Source organism: Candoia aspera, chromosome 4 (genome assembly GCF_035149785.1).
Source record: "Candoia aspera isolate rCanAsp1 chromosome 4, rCanAsp1.hap2, whole genome shotgun sequence".
Classification (NCBI taxonomy): Eukaryota; Metazoa; Chordata; class Lepidosauria; order Squamata; family Boidae; genus Candoia; species Candoia aspera.
In genome coordinates, this window is record NC_086156.1 from 48211159 (window position 1) to 48235151 (window position 23993).

At 37.6% G+C, this 23993-nt stretch overlaps 1 protein-coding gene across 1 annotated transcript in view; it reads right to left on the reverse strand.

The window, feature by feature from the left end:
* The window catches only part of BMPER (BMP binding endothelial regulator), a 181550-nt gene that overhangs the window by 52044 nt on the left and 105513 nt on the right, over positions 1-23993 (reverse strand). Inside the window, exons 9-12 of the mRNA XM_063304049.1 lie at positions 23106-23246; positions 18948-19052; positions 14395-14440; positions 7642-7971 (exon numbers count right to left, since the gene is read on the reverse strand). Of these exons, the coding sequence (XP_063160119.1) occupies positions 7642-7971; positions 14395-14440; positions 18948-19052; positions 23106-23246 (622 nt within the window). The remainder of the gene's footprint in view (positions 1-7641; positions 7972-14394; positions 14441-18947; positions 19053-23105; positions 23247-23993) is intronic.

Consider the following 23993-nt stretch of genomic DNA (forward strand, 5'->3'; position numbering starts at 1 on the left):
ATTTCTGAAACTAAAACATTAAAAAGGGCTATTACTTAAAAGCTTTCTCAACAGATTAAAACAAATGCACATGAGAGTTACATATTCTAGTTTAGGATTTGCCTCTGGTGCTGGCTGCCCATTTACAGACCATTTTTAATATTGGAATGCTTCAACGCCATCTTTAAGGCAAATATCCTCCCAATTTAGTAAATAAAATACAATACAAAGGTAAAGCTTGATAAAAACTGATAAAAAGAACAGGACTAATTACAACTACCCTTAGCAAGGGATGAAAACACAAGCAGATACAACACATTACTTAAGTTATCAATAATCAGACAATAGCCAAGGAGATCCCAGATTAGTTATGTATCACCAACCCATCCCTAGACAAAAAATAAATAAATAAAAAGGTTTCAAATTACTCCTATCTACATTGTTATTAGGGTAACTTAAGTGTCAGAGAGACACATTAGCTAAAGCGTGTGGCATAATAGGTAATCATTGAGAACTTCAGTTAACATCACTTTTGATTTACCAAGCTTTTATGGAAAAAAATAACATTTATCTTGAACTGAGAAAATACTTTATCGAACTGACAACTGAACCCATGTAACCACATACAGTTAAGAGAAATCTTGTTCATATGGAATCCAGCTTTGCTTTGTACCACTAAGTGTTTGACTTTTCATAAAGAATAAACCTATATGAACCATGTATAGGTTTATTATTAAAGGACAACTCAATTAGTTATTCTAAACCTAAAACTCACATTGATGGGACAATTCAAAACCAGCTAAATACTGTTTTTTGGGGTTTTTTGAAATGCTGGGGGTTGGGGTGAAGATATAACTGTTCAGAATAAGGGTATTATCACCCAGGATTTTTTTATTTTATTTTTTCCTTTTTTTATTAATTAGTAATTGTTCAAGATAAAATTAAGACACATAACGTAGAATATAAGACCAACAGAATACAAATCTAAAAACGAAACAGGAAAAGCTAAACCGGTGAAGGAATAAACAAAAAAGCATATCCCACCAGTGGCTTCTGACCTTTTCCAGCACAGGTATATTAGGTTTTGATGATTGAACGGTTTGATTTTAGAGATACAAGGTCACTAAATGTTTAATTAATAGTAAGGGATTAACTTTTATCACCCAGGATTATAATAGTCTTGTACTCATTGTTTCAAATTGCACATGTATTTTTATCTGTGCACATCTAGAAAATTAATTTATTCAAGTGTCCATCATTCAGAGCTGCAATAAAAGTATTCATTCCATGAAAGAGGATTTTAAAACACTCCTTAGCAGACGAATATCATTTGGATCTAACTTTGGTTTCCTCCTTTTCTGAATGGATGAGTTCTCCATTCTCTTGGATAGAAATCAAGATATAAGTAATTGATCAAATTAGAAGGCAGTCCAACATCTGTCCCATCTGGAGATGTGCAGAACAACAGCAATCCTTTGTACAGTTTTCCCAGTATCCTCCTTTTTTGGACAATACTTAATCAATTCATGACTTATCTTCTGACTTGGCACAAAATTCAATGTAAAGAATTTGGAATGTAGCTCAGATTTATGCATTGGGAATTCCCAATTCTTCTGCAGTTTCCTTCCAAAGAAAAGGCATATACAAATATTCCAGGAGGTATGAGAATCAAAGTCCAGCCTTTTACAAAATCAATAATGGTGGTGGGTATTGGATGAATAATTGTACAGTAGCCACAAGAATACAATCTCCCAGGCCAGGGCAAAACTGAGGGACATCACTGACAAATGCGATACTGTATATTCACAAGTCACTTCCTTCCAGAATTAACTATTTCTTGCTTCTCTGCTCACAACTCTTAAAACAGAAAACACTGTTTCATACATAAGGATGCACTGATTAGCTCAATGACAGGTGGTCAAAAGTAATATTTAAAAGAGCTGAGGATCCTGGTTTAGGATCCTCATTTTCTTGACGAATGTTCATGATTGGCGTAGAACAATGCCATGCAAAAGGAAAGTAACTACAAATCAGTTAGTTCCTATCTCTTACACCAAAAGTAGTGAGTTTGATGCAATGCTGGTTTAATCTTTCTCCCCCCTTCCTACATACCCATGCTTAACCATTCCTTATGCTGGAATAGTGGGCTTCACCAATTTATTTTACAAACTTTGACATAGCTCTGCTGGACATCAAGGGGTGTGCTAGCCTGCACTGGGACAAAGCTATTTGAAGGTATGTAGGTGACTTGTAATATGGCCTTGTCAGCTTACTTCCAGCTCAGTTTAGTGGCAGAATCTTCCCCAATATATAATTCCCCAAAGATCTACTGCATGAGGAGAAGGTATATGGCAGGGATAGTCCTTAAAGCATAGAATTTTCATTATATTTTCTCTCCAGGAAATCCTATAATATCTAGTATAAATCAGAAATACCAAATGTTTGCTTTTTAAAAAAAATGCATACTCCCTTCACCTTAGCCATGGTGTAACATTTGCAGATTTGACTCAGAGGTTCAGATGTCTGTTATACCTTTTACATACAGAAACCTTTCATAAATATATTAACTTGCTAAATATGTAAACTATGCATAGGGCATAGGCAGAATATCCCAGATTCACCTTATGGCAAGGACCTTTTTGTGGAACAAGCTGCTATTGTACTTGACGCTTCTCCCTCCTATAATCTCATAATGAATTTGAGATGCCGTAGCTGCTGCTATTCCATTTTAAGAGACTTCAGTGGCACTAGTAGTTCAGGTAACCAATCAATTCATCTTCTTAAGCAACCTGCCTCAGCATAAGGGTAGGCTGCATTAATTTGGGGAGTAAAATTTCTAGTTCATGGGGAAATGATCTGGATATAACATAATATGTTGCAGTTACACCTTATAGAGTGCACCTTTAGAGGCCATGCTTGACCCCTCTCTGTTAAGCAAAAATTGTTATGCTTTCTGTAGTTTAATGAGCTGGGAGAAGAGGCAAACACAGTAACAAAAAAATCAAAATTGTAGTCAATTGAAGCATCCATGCTGGTCCTCAATAATTCCGTGGAATTTTATAATTCAGCTGGCAGCAAAGAGAAACACTCAATATGTTTTTAATTAGACTTTATGAATAATGTTTCTCTTATGTGCACTCTACAGACAGCCACAGAATGTTTTGTCTTATAACTCCGATGAACAAGCCCAGAACTGAATCTTTATTTTGCAGAAGACAAAAAAACAGGTGTATAATTCCTTGGCTGAGTAGGAGATGCTGTTAGCTTTTCAGTGCTTTGAGAGATGATGACCAACCTTCACAGTATCTTGTTTAGAAGATAAATTTGATAGAGCAGAAACAAGAGTAGACAAAGGTAGAAAACCTACATCTGAGAATCAGGCTCTCTGACCTACATCAAGAAAGTACCGTGGGAAGAACTGGGGGGCAAAAGCAAGCTTGTTCAAGGTGGCAGTTAATCACTGCCCCTTTACTCTTTCCTTGCATTGCTGATTTCCAGCTGTTTCTCTACCAAGAGTTCCAAATAGACATTTTCTATAATAGCAGTGGAAAAGTAATGCAGGGAAGGGGGGGCGATTATATTTTTATTTACCATATGTATTTGTACGTATGTATATACGTTATCTATATGTGTATACTTTTAATTTTCTAAAACACACACACACACACACAGACATTTTTATATTCTTCCAGGAGCCTAAAGCTGCTAATAATTATTTTTAAAAACTAAAATCAAAACATCAATAAAAATAATAAGACTATTTATTAGATCAGCAGAAAAGGAATCACAGCAAGAGGGAAAATGAACAACTAGTGGTCAGCCTTCCTTAAATGGAGGAAACATGTTTGTGTGTTATTTCAATGTATATCCTGCTTTTCAGTCCATAGGGCACTTAGATGAATATTCTAACAGATCTTTGTAAAAGGATGACTGATGATCGTTGATTCAGCACATTTAAGGACTGGAGCAGGAGAGATTTTCAGGGAATGCCTGAAAAATCTCAATGCCTGCGGGACGAGAACCTAACTCTCAAATCAACGTACTTCATCTGATGAGGGACACAGGATTTCAAATACTGTTTTGACTGCATGATGGAATGCGTAGAAGAGTTTTTAAGATACCCAAGATTTTGAGGTTTTAACCAGCAAGGACAGCCCTATACAATCCTCATTATAAGAATTTATTCTGCAGATCAAGATAGACTGTATTGTGTATCATTTTCTTGCCTTCTATTTTAGTCGTATTTTCCTACTGATGTTTTTTAGATGTTTTAGTTCTTAGCATGAACAGAATATTAACTTTATTTCCCACATTCCCACATTTAGATGCATAGTCAGCCGGTTTTAATGGTGATGAAAGTGAAATTTTAAGTGAAATATCAAATGTTGGGTCTTAGAAAATGCATCATGGTAATTGAGTTCTCCAAAACATTCTCTGAATGCCCTATCACAATCCAGTTATTTTTAGAGCTGGGAACACAATGTCCTTAAGTAGGAAAAAAGGGCTCTTTGAATTTTTGCAATTCATAAGCAGAATATCTCCAGTAAATAAATCCAACCTCCTGATCTAGCTTCCAAGTACCTGTATGGCAGGTAGCCACCAGCCCAGTACTACCCAAAATATGTATTTAGAATCGTAGGTTTTGTTTCCATAACATGTATAAATGGGCTGAGGAAAGGCATGTCATACCAACTTCATAAACCAAGTCAATTAATTGCAAGCATATTGTGAAAACAAGAGTGAAAGAGTTCATGGAGCATTAATCCTACCTTCCAGCTTACAAAAACAAAATGAACACCATGTAAAAGTACTCAAGGCACTCCATCTCCATCTCTTTTTTACTTTTCAAAGTAAAAAAGCCTTTGGCCACACTAGGGAGGCAAGTGGAAAGAAAGTAAGCAGAGATGACCCTCTGGGTCTTTTTTCCCTCCAGAAAGAGAGAGAAGGACAGATAGACAAAGATAGGAAGCAACAGCTTCTCAAACGTGTTTGTGCTGGTTGGGAATGACTTCAAGATTGACTGCAATAAAACTAACAGGACCATCTGAACAGAGCCTCTAGTTCAACCTCCTTCCTCATGAATAAAGATGGCCAGAACTGTTCTTTATAATGAGATTTCTGAGCATTTGATGATTGAGAGGTAGACCCTGAAAGTTCAATTCATTTAAAACTGATACCCATAGATCACGCTATTAAAAAAAAAACTAATGAAACTTCTGTCAACAACTCTCCAATATAATTTTAAGGATTCAGCAATTTCATTTTCCTGTGCACTACCATTTACCTATTCCTTGAATGTAGCTACAATCTGTTATGAATTTCCTGTTGAATCATATTTCATAATGCAAGATAGACTAAATACAAACACACAAGTAGATTATTTCAGCAGAAAAAATAACCCAGAGATGTTACATACCTACTATTATACTTCAGGGATTTCAGCAAACAGCTCTTCTTTCACACTAGGGATCTAGGATCACACCCATTTTGGAATCAGCAAAGAACATTCATGCAGGTTTCTTTGCCTTATGAATTTGCTAAAGTCATCTAGATTTACTTTTTTTGCTAACTTTATTTGGGTTGGACATGTTTTACTAAATGTTTTCCTTGTTCTATAAGCACCTGCAGAATGATGCTTACTTATTCCTGGTCTTTCCTTCGACTATACTGATACCTTAGAAAACTAGCATTCAAAACCTTTTTGGAGAGCCATAGGGCTGTTATGACAACCTTGTTATAAGGACAAAACTCCTGCTTGCCAGATTAGAAAAGCTTGCAAGACACTAATTTCTGCTTGTATTTTTCATGTCTGTTATCTGGGTAATCAAACACCCAGCCGCCTTCAAATTCCCAATTTAAATGTAATAAGTCCTGTTGCCAGGTGGAGAGGCATCAAATAGAAATTCTATCCTTTCTTCTAATGCAAATCATGTTTCATTTGACATGAAATGGAAACCTCATGTTCACAAAAGCTTCCTTGATCTGTTTTATGCAAGCCCTGCCTCTAGTGATCTTTTAAAATGTGGTCTGATCCACTATCAGGCATACTTGGTGAATAGTTTTTGTCTGATCCAAACAGGGTTAGTTTTTTCAAAGTAAGAAAGAAGTTAATCCAGGAAAATATCTCTTCATTCTTCCTGATGTGTACTTCAATGTAGTAAAATCTAGGAACAAAATACTTTTGGAACTTGAAGTTTCTTTCTTTTCTTTTTTTTAGCTCTACTTGGCACTGGACCTTAGCCAAGCAGGGAGGAAAGGCATTTATCTGGCTAATCTAATATTCTGCTAATTGTAATGTTTTGAATTCCAAGTGAACTGATTTTTCTTATAATATACCTGTTTGTATTTCTTGCATCAATATATCTATGTATTTATATGTGTTGCATATACAGGTAGTCCTTGTTTAGGGACCATAATTAGGACCGGCAACTTGGTCGTTAAGCGAAGTGGTTGCTAAGTGAAAATGTGACTGTGCTTACGATCTTACTTCAACTTTCCTTTGCTTTACAGACCTGTGAAGGTTGTAAATATGAGGACTGGTCACAAAGCTACTTGTTCATCACCATCGTAATTGCAAATGGTTGCTACACAAGGTAGTCACTAAACAAGGACTACCTGTACCTGTGCTTAAACTTTTTGCTATTCTGTATACTACTAAAACTGAAGGTAGAAGCAACTGTAGATAAGTAATTTTTTCTGTGTGTTTTTAAAACAAATATAGAACCAGCTAAGGCTTTAGGCAGTTAATAAATAAATGATGCTTCACTCTGGGTGCAATTGTTTTGGTCATAATCAGTCATCAGCTCACCCACTCTGCTCAGCCATGGGTTATTCTACTCATAGCTTATGAGAACTTTTAATAATCAGTTAGGAAGCATTATATATGCTTTTGACCTAGGCAGCCTAAATCACTTGGACAATCCATATACTAGGATTCATCTGTAGAACTTGTGACTTACTAGGCTAAATTTAATCAATCAGCCATGTATCTAATCTGCCAACTGCTTCACAACTCTGCTGTATTGAAGAATGAAAAAACAAAGTGAATTCAATTATTCATGATCAGCACAAAACTTGTTTAATAGATTATGCTGAATTATCTTAGAGACTGACTTCTCCCTTAATTACTTTTGTTTAATCATTTATCAAATTCATAATCTGCATTTTCAGAGCTGCTTACAATAGAAAAGACCCAAATAAATACATTTAAAAACCCATCAAATATCAGGAATCCTGTTTATCTGATTTGTTTTATCAAGAGCTTAAAGTAAGATGGAGCATTCTTGCTTTTTTCAGACTGCTTTGGATGTTTTAATTACATTGGGCTCTTTACTGATTGTTTCTGTTGAATTACCTTTTGATGTTAGCTATTCTGAGTTCTACTCTATTATGCTGCCATCCTCAGTCTGGTCCCTCCAGATATATTGGAAATGAACCTTCCTAAATTACCAGATAATGCTAGGAGCTGGAATCCCACACACCTCTAGGGCCCCAGGTTGGGGAAAAGTGCAGTAATGGAAAAGGTAGAATCTCCATCTTTTTAATAAATAAAGATAAGCTCAAATAACCTTGTTGCAGAATGTAGAAACTCAAATTATATTTGTTATATCATTGTGGTGCTATCATAGAAAGTTTAGAAATGGGCACGTATTGTAGCCCCACCTGCTTTGGTTGTCACTTTCAGCAGATATCCTTCCAAGTCAATGTGAAAATGTGGTGTTTCATATGGTAGAGAAATGCGAGTCCTATTCCACTTCACTGTGAGATGCTGATGGAGGCTGACAGTGCTGCTGCCCAGCACAAGGTCTACAGATTTTGTCCAGGAAAAAGAACGGGTCCTTCGGGCATCATTCTTTACCAGCAGCTGGAAGGGTGAGGTAGAGGAGGAGCAGTCCTTTGTCAAAACATACTGACATGTTCCCTGAAAGTTAAACGTCCGTCCATCAAAAGTGTTGTAGTGGGGGTCTCCAAATACAGTGCAAACTCCAGGCTCTGCAGGCAAGTGAGAAACAAAAGCAATATCAAGACCAATTTCAAAGTTTGGAAAGGTAGGGATTAGATGCATCTAAAGGATCTTCCAAGATTAAGGGATACTTCATATTTTATATTTTGAAGTGCAGTAGATATCTAAAACAAATAATGTGTGAAGGGCACAAACACCTACCTGCAAACATCAAAGCCATATTGATACATTCATCTGAAAAGCCTTATTAGCGGCAGCTCTTTTTCAAGGGTACACTCAATGAAAAACATGGATTTGCTGCCATGAAACATCTGATGTTGTCCTTATTTGGCATAACTATATAACCAGACTGGCTTCTGTAGGTTACAAGTATGCATAATCTTTGCATTGGGGACAGATAAATTATAAGTACAATCCATAAGGTGTGTATTTTACTTTAATGTGCAATTTCTATAGACAAAAATATGTCTTACTGAACTCCCTGGAACTTATCTCAAAGAGTCAAGCAGCTGGTTTACTGGAGAACCAAGACATGATCCTGAGATACCTTTTAATATATTGTAGGGCTCTAGTAGATTTTTCTCTTCTCTTCTCACCAATGCATAAGAGCTGATCCCACTCCAAAACCCTACCGTGTGGAGGGGCAGAGGAAACTGTTGTGTGTGTGTATAAGAGCAACTATTTTTTAATCTAAATGTCATAATTCTATACAATTTAACTTGGCAGTAAATTTGCTGAGCACAGTGGGATTTACTGTCAAGTAAACACACAAAGGATCTGGTTGTACTGAAAAACATTTTCTGTTCTGGTTGATTTACTATACCTCTTAAAGGCTATAGATATATGCTCTGATTTTGGTAGAAATGTCTAAGGACAATATCATCACTCCTAGTAACAATGTATTCTTTATATTCTGTATCCTCATCCTTCTGCAAGAAGCAAAAGGGAACATATAAAGCTTTTTCCACCAACCTGCACTCACGATCATCCTATGTGGTGAGTCAAGGTAGGAGATAAGAGTTGTTGGAATATTATGCAACGATAGTTATTCTCCCTGGCTAAATGGAGAGTTAAGCTGAAGCTTCCCTATCTTAGGCTTGATGCTACTGTGTACCGCAACACAACACAGAAGCAGTTATAAGATGCTGCGGATGACCCGCCAGAATGCCAAAGTACAAGTCCTGGGCATTTAAATGAGCAAATGTATTGCTTATTTTTTAAGAGTGGTTGCAGGAAATGTTTGTAATTTTGGGGTTTACTAGTCTCATAACTATAATGAAGGCAGAGGAAGAAGGTGATGGTTTTTGCTGTCCTTTCAGACTTGGAGACTACAGCCACAGGGCCTCTTGCTGGAGCCTTCTGTTTTCCCTACCTTGCTCCACAAATTAGTCTTTATATACTGTAGAATGCCAGAGTCAACCTCACCAAGAAGTCAAATGATAGATCAGAACATCCTGAGTCATAACATTCCCCTATCCTGCCAGGGCCATCTCTAGCCAGATCACAGTGGCCTGCTTCCTGAGACCCACATCAAGCATTACTGAAGAGTAAACTGTAGGGTGAAAGTACTACTTGTTCTATACCTGGACTGATAATCTGATTAATACCCAATCTCATTGCCGAGAATTTGGCTATAGGCACTAGAAGTATAATAATGACTGTTATTTCTTTCTTGTATTTTGGTACCTGCTCAGTATTTTCAAAGTTATTCATCTGTGCTGTCTCTGTCAATAATATTTTAACCAGCCAGACTTGAAAAGAAAAATCAGGGAATTTGCAATTGCCATAGAGGAATATCATTTTTAACAAAAATTAATAGCACCTATAGTGGATACAGTGTTGGACTGGAAAAAGAGAAAACCCTGGTTTAAGTCCTTATTTGGCCATGGAGCTCACTGTGTAACATGGGCCTGTTTTTGTAAGAAGGCACTACCTATATTTGAAGAGACAAAATATTCATATAATAAAGTTATATTATGTATCAAGTTGATACAATACTTATACACTTTGAATTGAATATTAGGGTTTCTAATTTTTATTTTTAAGTTACTTTTGGGTTTGCCAAACACAACTACAGCGTGGCTTGGAAATGATGATGCCCCAGCCTCCTGGCTGCTCTTACCAGTTGATCGTGAACACTGTTTGCGATTTTCTGGCTGAAAGCAGTCTTCCCAAGGACAGAAGGGGTAATTCTGAGTGTTTTCCTTTCTCCGGAAAAATGCTCCTGGGCTTCAGGAAAAACCTGCCTGAGCCCGAAAAATTGCCACGCTGTCAGTTCTGCTTGCGAAGCCTGCGAACACAGCTGTTCAGACCGCCATGTTCCCACCAGAAGCCAAAATGTGAAAGGCTTAAAGTCTATCTATATCTCTCTGGTCCATCAAACATGCCATGGCAAATCTTGGCAGCTGAGTCTAGACTTATCTTGGCAAGCCATCAGTATCACTGTCTAGCTGCAGAGGCACATCATTTCCTGCACCAATGCATTTTAAATTATTTCCTGCATCACTGCATTTTAAATTATTCCAGACTGGAAAGGACTTAGGCAAGCAGAGAACCTGAGAAGCCTAAGCTCATCAGAACTGAACTGCAATGGCGAAACAGAACATTTCCACCAAAGTTAACCTCATTCAAGTCTTGCTGATTTAAGTGGGAGTTAATCACTTGCTGAAATGAAATACAGCTTAAAATGTTTCTATCCTGCTTTGTTGTCAGAACATCTTCTGAGATGGATTTCCTTTGAGTCTACTAAACAGACATCATTTTCCAGAATAAAACAGGTTCCTTGGGCCTGAAGGCATTCTGTCTACTTATGGAATGACCGTATCCTCCATTAAAAATGTAAGCAGTTGGTTGTTTCTGGACCTAGCAGACGAGGTTCGGTGAGCGGATAGATTAAATGACTTAGCCTCTGGAAGGAATTCTGAAGGATTTTTGGACTGTTTTTGTGCTATCTAGTAACCCGCATACCATAACACAGAAGAACAAAAAGACCGTCTTCTGATGATGATAATCTCTCAGGTGGGAAGCCCTGGAATTCAGTGTTGCCACCTGTACAAAAACAGCTGGGGAATGAAGTCCAAGTGAATTCCAAAGTATCCAGATGTAATTTGCTCTTGAGGCAGAGCTTGCAAGTTAATTTATAGCAGCCAAGCCAAATATTGTACAACCCATAACTAAGGGGGATTTGAATATTTTCTGAGTCAAAATATGACATTACATTTGGAGAATAGAGTAGTTTGCTCACACATTCATAACTCAACAGGATTTGGCTTTAAAAATCCAAACTCTGAATTAGGCTTCAGCATCCAAGCAAGAAATAACTGATCCTAAAATGGGACATTCAAAGCTAGTTATATCATACACAGAGCAGAATTGAACTCTACATTTCATTTGTAAAGAAGGAAAACCATACATCAACACAATTGATTTACATGGTTATTTATTAAATTTATTTTAGAACACCATGAGCAAGAGCTGAACTGCGTGAATACACCATGCTTCCTTGCACTTTTCATTTCCAGTATCTCTTACCAAAAACTTAAAAATTAGTAAGTACAGCTTCTAGGGTTATGAAAACCCTTCAAAAGACATGCTTTGCAGAACGTTACCTCTTCAGATCCTTAAAGCATCAGTGTGTTTTTCAAGATTTGTGTGCCGCTTCATAAACAGTTGTCTCCTGGTTGTTTCTGGGTGTATGTGCACGAACAGCCACTTTGCTTTGCTGGGAAAATAATGAAGCAAACTGGCTCCTGATGCACATGCACGGAGAGACTCCTGAAGTTGTTTTTTGAATAGCTGTGCAAACCTGCACACGGTTGTTTTTATGCTTCAAAAAGGATATGTGTCATATATACTCCTATGCGTTCTGAAGGGTACTTCTGCACAGCCCTGGAAATTTCTACCACAGAATATTATTCATCATTTTGGAAATGCTTTTTAATTTAAGGCAGGTTTTTTTCTATGGCCCTTCAGTCTTGCTGACCTGTGACAGTAAAGAACTGGAAAGTTTTATCATTCGTTTCAACATTAACAATGGGATAGGCTGCAATTTTCTTCTGAACCTTTCTACTCTCTTTAGAAATGTTCCTCTTACTGTCAAGTGTTCTTCTGCAGAGAAACCTTTCCCACAGCTACAAAATGGGTTTCTTCCTAATAAAGCCACTGCACTTCATGGCACATTAGTGTTGTATTATTACTAAAATATATATACTAATCTGTAATAAAAGGAGATACTATGGAAAAAAGGCATTCCTTTCTACTTGTTAAAGGTTTCTGTTTATGTCATATACAGGATAGCGCTGAGGAATCACTTTAAGTCAATTATTTTTAGTATAACCAAAATTTAAAATACAGCATTTTTGCAATTGAGTTCAAATATTTTAGAAACTCCAGCACCCTCTTGACTTAATACCACCATATCTCCATCCATAAATATTTTCATTACAGCTCAAGGAAATAACAAACTGTGTTAAATTATGTGGAAAAATCACACAATGAAGTTTCTTTCATTACCATTTTGGAATTAATAATCACATCTTAAAACATTTAAATCTAAGGTACTTAATGGATTAACTGCAACCAAATGTGTAGTCATGGTAAATAGATTCAGTAACACTCATTCACTAGAGCTCAAGCAACTGTCAGTCATAAGCTATTCCTAGAATCATGTCCAAAGAATTCTTCTAGCTTGAATGTTTATGGGTATTTCCTTTTGACTTTTTCTCCTGTATACCCTCTGCACTCAAGTAGCTTTTTCTTATATCGTGTTTTGTTTTCAACAGGTTTTATATTCTACCTCTAAGCTACCTTATAAATCAATGATGGAGAGACTTAACATTTCACACTAGTTTTCTTTAGAGAAAGTAAATTATTGGCCTTTCCAAAAATGTATATTCACACCTCTAGAAATGAATGAGATCTCACAAAGTCCCCTAGGAATATTTTGAAGCATCAAAATCCAGTCCAAGAAGACAAGAATGATTGATTCAAAGCTCCAGACTACTTCTTCAGTGTCTGGGTTAATTATCAAAGGTCATCTTTTGTGAGAAAGAAGACTACTTGCTAATCATCTGCCTAAGGCAACTACACAACTCCAAAATACATGTTCATTTCTATGCTGAATCTCTCCATAAAAATCAAATGCAATGAGAAGAGATGTTTGCAGCTATTCATGAAAAAGTATGAGTGTGGGTGTTATCATTGTGTGATAACCATTGCATATCAAACTCTCACATAGAACTTCAATTAATATTAAATAGTTTGCAACCAAGTTGGTTTACAAATGTATCTGTAAATAATTAATACATATGCACACATGAATCAGTTCTTGGAAGGCAATTTGTTCATTATTTTAAAATGTTTGTCCATGAATTATAGAAAATAGTTATTAATTCTTAATTGCCTAATTGCTTATATTTTGTACCAGTGTGCTTGCAAAAAATGCCCCAGAGAAGTGAGAATTAGCACCAAAATACCTTATTCTAGCCTTGCTCATGGCTTCCATTAGATTTATGTCAGATTTATGTATTAAAATCAACTGTTACATCACTGTGATCTGCAGGAGAAATCTTTATATCAGTGAAAGATACTGTATATGGATGGATGGATGGATGGATGGATGGATGGATGGATGGATGGATGTTACTGGAAGCTACATTAGACTGAGTCAGTTCATCTGTCACAATATTCAGGGCAGGAGTTTTCCAGATGTCAGACGTGAGTTCTAACACTCAGCTATATTATTCTTGGGCAAACAGAAAAATAATGTAATTCTTAAATCTATTCTCCCACCTTGATAAAACAGAGTAGAAAAAAAATCAGTAAAATGTTTTGTAAAGTAGCTATTATTCAGACTGCAAACTGAAAGGTGAAGATGAAAACGTAGAGGTTTGCCTAAGGCCAATCAGTGAACTGTTCTATGGCTCATTCTTTAAAAATTAAACAGCTAATACATTTTAATGAATAATATTTGCAATAATAAATCTGGGCTACCCTGTCTTTCATTAAGGATATTATTAGTAATAATTTTTATTCTTTTATACAAACAGTAGCAGGACTAGAAATTTCCAATCTTAGTCCTAGTTAGCAAATATTATGTATTATTAATCTCATTGCAAATCTGTATGCATTTTAAAAAATTCTCATGACATTGAACATTATTTCAAGTCATATAGATGTAGATTATGTCGGGAAAGCTCTGTAATGACATAAAAGCATTTTAAGCTTCTCATTATAATTTTATTAACAAGGAAATGGCTTGGATAGAAGCAATAAATGGCAAAATTATTGAGATTTATGTTGATAAATACAAAATTTGCTCTTCAAAATTTTTCATAAACTCAATCCTACTGCAACTACTTACACAAAATGAGGAATAACACACAATAATTTATCCTTATTTTGCTGACAAGAACAGTGTTGAGAAAAAAAAGTAAATAAATGAACTTACTCACTTTCAGTGCAAATGGGACAGCATCCTTTTCGGTTGAGGATCTTTCCCTACATGAAACAAGCATAAAGAATATTGTATTGGAAGGGGATGGGAAAAGCATTCGATGCAATGTTTTTGATGCACTGTAGTGTCTCTTAAGTGAAACAAAAAGACATCACCACCTTAATAAATTTGTGATGTACTAAGACAAAAACAAAATATGCAATGAAGAGGATGAACATGATTTTTACTACTGTAACTATTAGTGGCACATGCCACTGTCTTTACCTTCCTGGTGCTGCACTTCAAGGAATATTTCAGTTGTTTCTCTTGGAAGGTAGAAAGAAGGACACAAGGGAGAAGGAGACATTTAAACCCGTTTCCCAACCCATGACAGTTAATCTCTGCCTTGAAGCGAAGGCTTCCTCAACAGCCATGTGTGGAGCACCGAGTTTGTTCATTGTACATAAAGCAAACTGCATTATTTTAGCATTATTTTAGCAAATAATTTTAAAAGAGTATTGAGAAACAATGTCAATCAACATGTCCATGAATGCAGTATTAAAAAGTGGTAAGGACAGCAGCTTTATTCCAGTATATTCTATCGCCACTCATTACAGATAATCTGCAGCTCGTCATTTATAACATGAAAACATGATGCCTGTTTTCTTGTACAACTAGATATGGAAGGTGCCACTTGACAAGATGGTCATCTGCACTGCCCTCCTGTGTCACAGGAAAAATGTATATGAACAACCCACCACCCTGTGTGAATGCGGAAAATGAGGTTAACTGGGCAATCCATTTTTAAGTTGCCTATGAGCCAGCACACAAACATGTCCATTTTATCCTGGACCTTCACAGACTAGCCACTCAAATAACCTACTTCACAGGAGAAAGCCAAGTGTTCTACCTTAAGTTTTCTAGAAGGAAAATAAAACAGAAAAATGGAGTATATATGTAATGACTAGCAGCAGAAAGTTATAATGTCTATCTACATGGAATGAAGCCTAAACATATTGTTATATTTTTTGCTTTCAGTTTAGGGCAAGGCAAAAAAGTGTCTCACCTGGTGCCATAAAGCACTTTCTGATCCTTTTAATCAGGGCACAACCACCCACCTTCTCCCATAATTCCCCAAACATCAGATCCAGCAGGAAGGGTCTCAAGTGGACAAGCTACTCTAGAATGGAGGGGAGAAATATAACTGAATACTTTCTAATTAAATAGGATAGCCTTATCTCTGGGTTTGCATAAAAGGGGTGTAGTCACCCTCCCAGCTGAAAGTGGCCGGAAGTCAAACAAAATTATGCTTTGGTAAGTCTAGTTACTTGAGCCACCCTGTTGGCACAGAATTCTGTTTCTGACTTGTAAAAGAAAGCCATTTATTATTGCTAACATGTGCTGCAACTGTTGTTGATCAGTTGAGGGGTTCCTTAGGAATGGGACACTTTTATCCATGAATATTTATAAGTAGTTCATATTTGGGGATCTTTGAATTCTATAGGGTCTTCCCTTTTGGTTCTTTTAATAACAGTCTAGGTTTGTATCTATGGTTTGTCTTCTCTGTGTGTGGGTTTAAAAAAGCAAAACTGGTTAAGCTTTTGGGGGGAGATTATGCAATAAGAGCAGCTGCTCTTGTTTTTTTCCCTTATTTGGCACGGGTATATGACCAGCCACGCTTCTTTTTTGTTTATTTGTTAAAATAGCAGATGTGTATAAAAACATATGCTAGGCATGGGACAGCATGCCCTGAATAAATCTGAAGCTCACCTCAAGTTCATAGGTTCAAAATGCATTTGTGCAACGTATATCCCAAAGGAAGGTTATTCCAAACAAACGGAATATAGAACTTTCAGAGGCCTATATGTAGGGTCTTGGGGAAATGTTTTTTAGGTCTACTACTACAAGACATTTTGATAAATAGCCTGGATATTGAAAATGGGCCCAGAGAAGGTTGAAGCAATTTACCTTCTTCTGAGATTTCTAGATCCTCTTGAGAATCAAATAATCCCCAGGCATGACTGAGATCCTGGATCTCAATATCTCCTGCCATTTTTCTAACATAGATCTGGACCTCTGCCAAGTAAGAATGAGAACACTCTTGGGCTCCTCTAGATCTAAGACCAGGGTGGCTCTGTGCTTTACTTTTCAATTCTCTATTTGAAAGGTTGTCAGAAGGTTATTTTCTACATTAAGCTGACCTCTGTCTGAAGGGCTCTTTAGTTTTTGTCCAGTTTAAGGACAAAGACTCTGAAGTTCCACATTGAGAATAAGCAACTTGACAGCAGACTGAGTGCACCTAGGCCCATACATAAATCAGCACATGCATTTTTTTCTGCTAATCTGAATCCTTCTGTATTATCTTCTTGGGTAACACATTTCTTCTTTTGGAGTTCTGTCAATGGTTAGCTTATTTAAATGCTTCTACGTATGGGATGTTCATAATGTTTATCCACCTTGACCCATGCATATGTGAGGATGTTTACAAAGGCTTCCTATAACCTGCTGCTTTCCTAGTGTGAATCAGGTTTCCTATGGGAACTTTGCCTCCAGTAAGCAGCCAAGTGTGACTGAATTACAAGGAGGTCTTATTTACAGGCAATACATTCAAAGACTTCTAGACCTTATTTAGCTTAGTGACAGTAACAGAGGAAGCCTCCTTATACCATCTCAGTAACCTGGCTCATTTAGTTCAGTATTGTTAACATTGATTGGCAACAGCTGTCCAGGATTTCAGGCAGCAAGCTTCATCAGGCCTCACCAGGAGCCTTCTGCATATGGAGCATGTGCTCTTTCTTAAAAGATCCTTCCCAGGGTGCATTGGGGCCTATATGTCTACAAATTAGAATTTATTTAGAAATCCAGAAAACCTTTTCCAGTTGGTAAGGTAAAGGTAAAGGTTTCCCTTGATGTAAAGTCCAGTCGTGTCCGACTCTAGGGGGCGGTGCTCATCTCCGTTTCTAAGCCTTGGAGCCGGCGTTGTCCCTAAGGACCCGTCCGTGGTCATGTGGCCGGCATGACTCACGGAACGCCGTTACCTTCCCGCCGAAGCGGTACCAATTAATCTACTCACATTTGCATGTTTTCGAACTGCTTGGTGTGCAGGAGCTGGGACGAGCAACGGGAGCTCACCCCGCCGCGCGGTTTCGAACCGCCGACCTTCCGATCGGCAGCTCAGCGGTTTAACCCGCAGCGCCACCGCGTCCCTTTTCCAGTTGAACAATGGATAAAATATTTGAAACAAAAAAGTAATTCAGATGCCACAATCCATTCATCTTTTCTTTATTTCTAAAATGGAAAAATGCAGCTTAATTATGTTGCTGCAAACATAACTGTTGCATAGTTTTATGTACGTTCTGAGTTGTGTGAAGCAGTTGCATTAAGGAAGCATGTATTTATTTCTCCCTTCACCCAGAGTTACAAACTGATAGCTTCCACTGTAACTCTTAGTATATACTTGCATTCCATTGAATTCTGACAGATCCTAGTGTTGGAATTATCAGGGGTCAACTCAGCATTGTCTCACAAGCATAATAAGAGGGTTTATCTCGTAGGTGTGTCTCTATTGTGCTTGTGGGAAGTCACATCGGTCATCTGATTTCCTCTTCCTCCTCCTTCTTGGTCTGGGAGATTTAACAGTTTCCATTTTCTTACCTCATAGGCAGACATGCAGGCAGGAGGGCTACATAATGCAGGCCTTGTCCTCTAACATCTCACTTGCACACAGACTTTCTATTCCACATAGAAAGTGTCTACCAAAGAATCAGTGAAGTGCCTTTCTACTACTTTCTAACCGCCCAGAGTCCCACATTGGGGGAGGGGGCAGTAATATAAATCTGATAAATAAAATAAATGAACCTACCTGTATCCATATCTATTGAATAAAAGTAATCTACCTCTACTTTTCTTCATCTAACTGCTGTGGACTGAATTTATTTCTGAACATAATTAAGCTTGATGTGCAAGTTCTCTTTTTGTTCACGCTTCTACTCTGCAAGATTGCTGTTAGCTGCTTGGAGTTCTTTTATTAACATTTAAAAACTCCATCACCTAGCTCTAGCAGTCAAAAGATATTCTGTAGGTCCTGCATCTTTCCTTCATAATAAATGTTCAGTAATAAAGAGTAGCAGCAATGGGCAAGCTACAGCTGGAATATGCCATCATTTGGAGTCCCTTGGCATTTTGACAATGAGCCTTGTTTAGAAGCAGCCTCAGAGTTCAATGGGACTTACACCTGAAATAAACCAATAACAGGATTGCCACATAAACCTATTTAGCCTATGATGCAGTATACCTAATGGGAGAAGATGAGAGTGGGAGAAATACAAAGAGAGAACTAAAAAAATCCCTAGATTAGAAAGAAATACTTGGAGGAAACAGAAGGATTATATAGATATATAGTGAAGAGAAATATTCTGCTCAGGATATTTTAGTCTTGTCATAGAAACTGAAAATAGTTCTCTCTTTTCCAAAGTCTGCATGTACCAAGCCTATCAAGATTTCTACCAAAAATCCCTACCATTTATAAACAGGTGAATTTTTTTTTTTAAAGATCCTCATTGTCACACTCACGTGAGGGCAGCTGCTGACTGGAATACACTGCTTCTTGCGACACTCTGTCTTGCCTTTCACACAAGCACAGATGGTACAGTTAATAGAGGACCACATCTCTCCGTCCTGCAGGAGGGAAAACATGATACATCCATCAGCTGGGATGGCAGAAGGAAGCTGTTCCAGGGATTTATCATCCTGTTATACAAAGAAAAAGCAACAATCTCCCTGTTGGAGTTATGTCATTGTTTAATCTAAATCAATTATGAGGTGTCCATTTCCAACTGGTTTGATTGGTAAGCCATCAGGGATAATTTTTCACTCTGGTTCTTCCAGATAGAGAAGTATAACTCCACACTTAATGAAGACACAATAGAATTTCCCATCAACCACCTGATTCGCTCTGTTTCCTTCTTAGAGGAAAAAAAACTATTCAATTTGTGATTATCCTGTATCCTGGTTGTCTCATCTGGGATGACATAATTAGAAAAGTCTGATTCAGTAGAGCCACTGTGATTGGCATGTTTAAGTTACTGCACATGAAAATATTTGATTGTTCTGTCAGGACATAGAAAATTTATTCCCAGATGTAGCATCATTCTGCTTTAACCCAGAAATACAGCTAATACTGAATTCAAATTTAGATTACTTACAGGGCTAAGGCAGACATCTGATCTACTAAACATCTGAAAATGTTTAGAAAGTACAAAGGAGAGATTACCTAAATTCTAGCAGGTAGAGATATATTTGACTTGAACCCCCCCATTCCTCCTCTCTAAAGACACTATGATTCCAATGTGTTGCTAGAATAACGCTCTGGCTCAATTCCTTACAGTTTACATGTGCCAAATGAAGTTTCTAAGAAATTCCTTCATCCATTGATGGTGCAGAAGTAGTTCTTTAATGGCCACCATATGGAAGCTTTTGATTTACTGCAATGAAATTAAAGTGGGGCAGATACTAACAAAATAGAGACAAAACAGGTGGTATTATGATCTGGGGAAAGAGCGAATGATTTAAAACATCTACTATAATATTCTAATTTAATTATTTTGTATCAGTTTTTTACTGTCTTAATTTTTTAGTTTTTTTTTCTTTTGTAAAATCTTTTATGATGTATATGATAAAAAATTTTCCACTACTATTACCTTCCTTATTACTGTACAGGTAGACCTCATTTAACAACCACTCGTTCAGTGACCATTTGAACTTACGATGGAGCTGAACAAGGGACTTATGACCAGTCGTTGTGGCTGTGGCATCAGCCCACAGTCACATGATCATAATTTGGGAGCTTGGCAGCTGGCTCACAATTACAATGTTGCAGTGTCCTGCAGTCACACGATCACCATTTGTGACCTTCCCTGCCAGCTTCCGACAAGCAAAGTAAATGGGGAAGCCAGCAGGAGGTTGCAAATGGCCATCATGTGACCATGGGACACTGTGACCGTGCAGGATTCACCTAATGATGGCAACTGGGACTGCCAGAACTGCTGTAGTAAGTCAGTGAGGTCATGGGACATCACTTTACAACCAGTCCTAATTATGCTGGTAAGCAAGCACTACCTGTATTTACTTTTTTGCGGCATAAGACAGTCTATACACATGCACTTACACAAGCATAGACATTTGATTGGAAATGCTACCTTGTTGCTTATGAATACCTATGGGGTCACCTTTAATAGCATTAAATAATTGTCTTCTCCACCAAGTGCACAATAGCCTATCCTAGCCTGCAGCTAATGTGTCCTTTACTTTTCAGTCATTACTTCCTGTATGCAAGTTCCCCTCTGTTAAAGCAAGAGACTATGCTTCCTAGAATATATTCCCATTGATAGGAGAAATAAAATGCCCCTTACTGAGCTACCCTTGGTATTTTGATGACACAGGCAAAAACAAACCTTATGGCAACCTGCCCTTCTCCCTCTTTTATTAGCAATCTTCTGGGATTGTTCCTCTGCTCAGTTTTGCTTGTCAAACGTTAATTTATATAAGGATTATTTTCCTAGGTGAATTGCATACCAGGTTCCCAAGTATTTACATGGAGAGATAAGGTGTGTGTGTGTGTGTGTAAATGATGCATCTTGATGCGATGATGTGATTTATGTGCTTGTATCAGATACAAAAACTCAAGTACGTAATCACACTGTTTATGCAACGACATCAGGGATCAATGATTTGCTATGGCTTGCTATGGGCCCCCATTACTGGCCTGTGCCTCCTGAGACAGAGAGTTGTCTTCACCCACTCTAAATGGTATCAGAGTATCAGCTTCTGCTTCCTCACAATATTTTCAGAACATGAAAAAGATAAATTAGGACTAACATCAGTTAGATAAGATGTGAAAAAACAAGAACACCAAAAAGTTTGGAAAAGAACATTCCAGGTAGATAGAAATGAATGGATGATGTGAAGCAGCAGAAGAGGCATTTAAATAATAGGATTAGCAAAGCAAAGAGGAAGAGATTCAGTACAAGCACTGCTGTTCTTACAAACAGTAGAAAAATATGCCTGCTCATTCCTCTTAACCATCACCAATTCTATTAAGAAAACAAAACAGCATTTTCCTAATGTAAGCATCCTTCCTATAGTTAGGATGAGGTGCAGGATGAAAAGGAGACACAAGAGAATGTAGAAAAGCAGCTGGCGCGTGAACTCCAATTGGCCCCAGATTCTGTCCCTTGTCTGTCTTACCCATCTCAGATTACGCTGACTGGAATCCCAGGTTTTAAATTGGTTGCATAACCTAGATATCTTTTTTAAAATGACCTGAGCAGACAACTGCAGATTTTAAAGGCCTTTGTGAGTAACATGAGAATGCAATATACTATGCATATTGATTACACAGAAATAACCTTGTTGGAGCTTCCAAGTTTATTGCAGTGGATTATGCACTCATGTCCTCGTTATTATCCACTTCCTTAAGTCAACTGCTCTAAGAGGTTGGGCTAAATGTGATTGGCGCAAAAAGCCAGTGTCTCCAAAATATATTATTTTGATTTCTGTTCTATGGAAAAATAACGCCAATCTAAAGCTCTGTTAAATTTATTTTAGGCACCTGTTGCTTTATTCTTTTGTTTCATGACTCCCATCTTAAGCTTCACTTCCCTTGAAACTGATAGGTGAGAGTCAGCTATTTAAAACAGAAAACTCAAAGTCTGTGGATACACCTAAAATAATTTTGAGGTCACAGTTATTATGATAACTGTAAGATATATCTCTTCTCTTTTCTATTGTTTTATACATCAATCTACGTCTGTATACCTTTCTATTTATATCTACCCCCATATATCCCCATCAAAAAGGAAATAATAAAAAGACAATTAAGTTCTTCTGTCTAAGACTGCTAACTAAATAAAGAGAGTCTCTTTCAATTTATTGCAAACAAGGCTTCTATATTGTGGCTTTGTGCAAAAGAAAAAAATGCAAATTAATTAAAAGTGGCATTGGTTAGGGTTCTTTTTGTAAGGGGTTTCACTTTTTATTTGATCTCAGAATCTCTCAACATACAGATCGCCTTCACAATGATACAAGTCCAATAAAGAATTGAGGGTGGGATTGGAGAAAAAATCCTGCACTTCTTGAAAAGACAAGCAGTCACCCAATAATATTGGAAGTGTTTGGAGGGAATCTCCAATGACCTTGGGTGGGAGGGCAGGAACAGATTATTCCAATAAATCCCAATGATGTATTAGAATAATCTAATACCCCAATGATATCTCAATCCATGAAGTACTGTAGCTATGTCCTGAATAATATCCAGAAAAGCCAACTAAACTCTTATTGGCTCACTTGAAGGTAGGAGTGGGAAAAGGAGTTCTTTTCGGCTAGATGGCTGCCTGCACAGAAATTCTCCTTCCAGGGCTATCAGAAGTATGCTGAAGAAAATAATTCACAGCATTCTATGCAAAGAGCAAAGCAAATCTGCATAGCATTCCATGCAAATTCATAGCATTCCATTCAAAGAGGCAGCTGGTCAGTCATCTCCCCAGGGAAAATGAGTCAGTGTGCTCTTCCAAAGGACTGGCTACTTTGACCACTTCCTCAAGGCATTTTTACATTGTATCCATTTGGCTTTAAAAATCAATTAAAAAATAATAAAAGCATGGTTTCGAATGTATTACAACTTGTTAAGTGGTCCAGTGAACTGACCATGAGGCACAATTTAAAGATGTGTACCTGGAAGACTTTGTTTCCAAACTTGCACACTTTTGTTTCCTCAGGCAACACATAGGAGATGCACTCTTTGCAGCACTCTTCTCCGCCTTTGATGCAGCCTCCAGGAGGGGAGCATTTTTTCTTACACACCACAGTGGAATCCTGCATGGAAAGAAAGACAAATGAGACAGCAGATACATGACAAAGTTATTCTCTCAGTTAGGACTCAGTTAAAACTGAATATACTTAGTGACTGCCAGTTTATGCTACCACAGAACGGCTTAGCCCAGTGTTTCTCAACCTTGGCAGCTTGAAGATGTGTGGACTTCAACTCCCAGAATTCCCCAGCCAGCACTAGCCAGTACATTACACAGGCACCTAAAATGAAACAACACGGTCTGGAATATTTTCCTACTATCTTACATGCACACATCTGCAATCCTTTCTTTAATTTGCATTCACAGATTCTTACACTACTGTTTGTACGCTCACTATGCCTTGTACTTATCCAAACCCTCAGCACTAGATGGGAGTCCTGAAATGAATGGAGTCACTGCAGGACTTCCTTTTCAAAATCAGCTTGTGTTTCTCAGGCCCCTTCAGTAGCATTAATGCTTCCCAGTGCTGGCTTCAGGACTTTAGAGGCCCAGGGGCATTCTCAGCCTGGAAGCTGCAGGACACCACTACCATTTGCACTTGCTTGAGGACAACTTCACCACTAGAGCAATGCTTCTTTGCTAGTCTTGGGACCAGCAAATGCCTGAAACGTTACCCTCTGGGGCTTGACTTTCGTGGTTCTCTTTCAACCAGCAACAATCTCTAGTGTGGATCTTGCAGTTCATTTGAAAGGCCCAGAAGCATCTTTCTGAGGGCTGGCTTATACATGAGGGCAAGGGCTAGGTCACACAA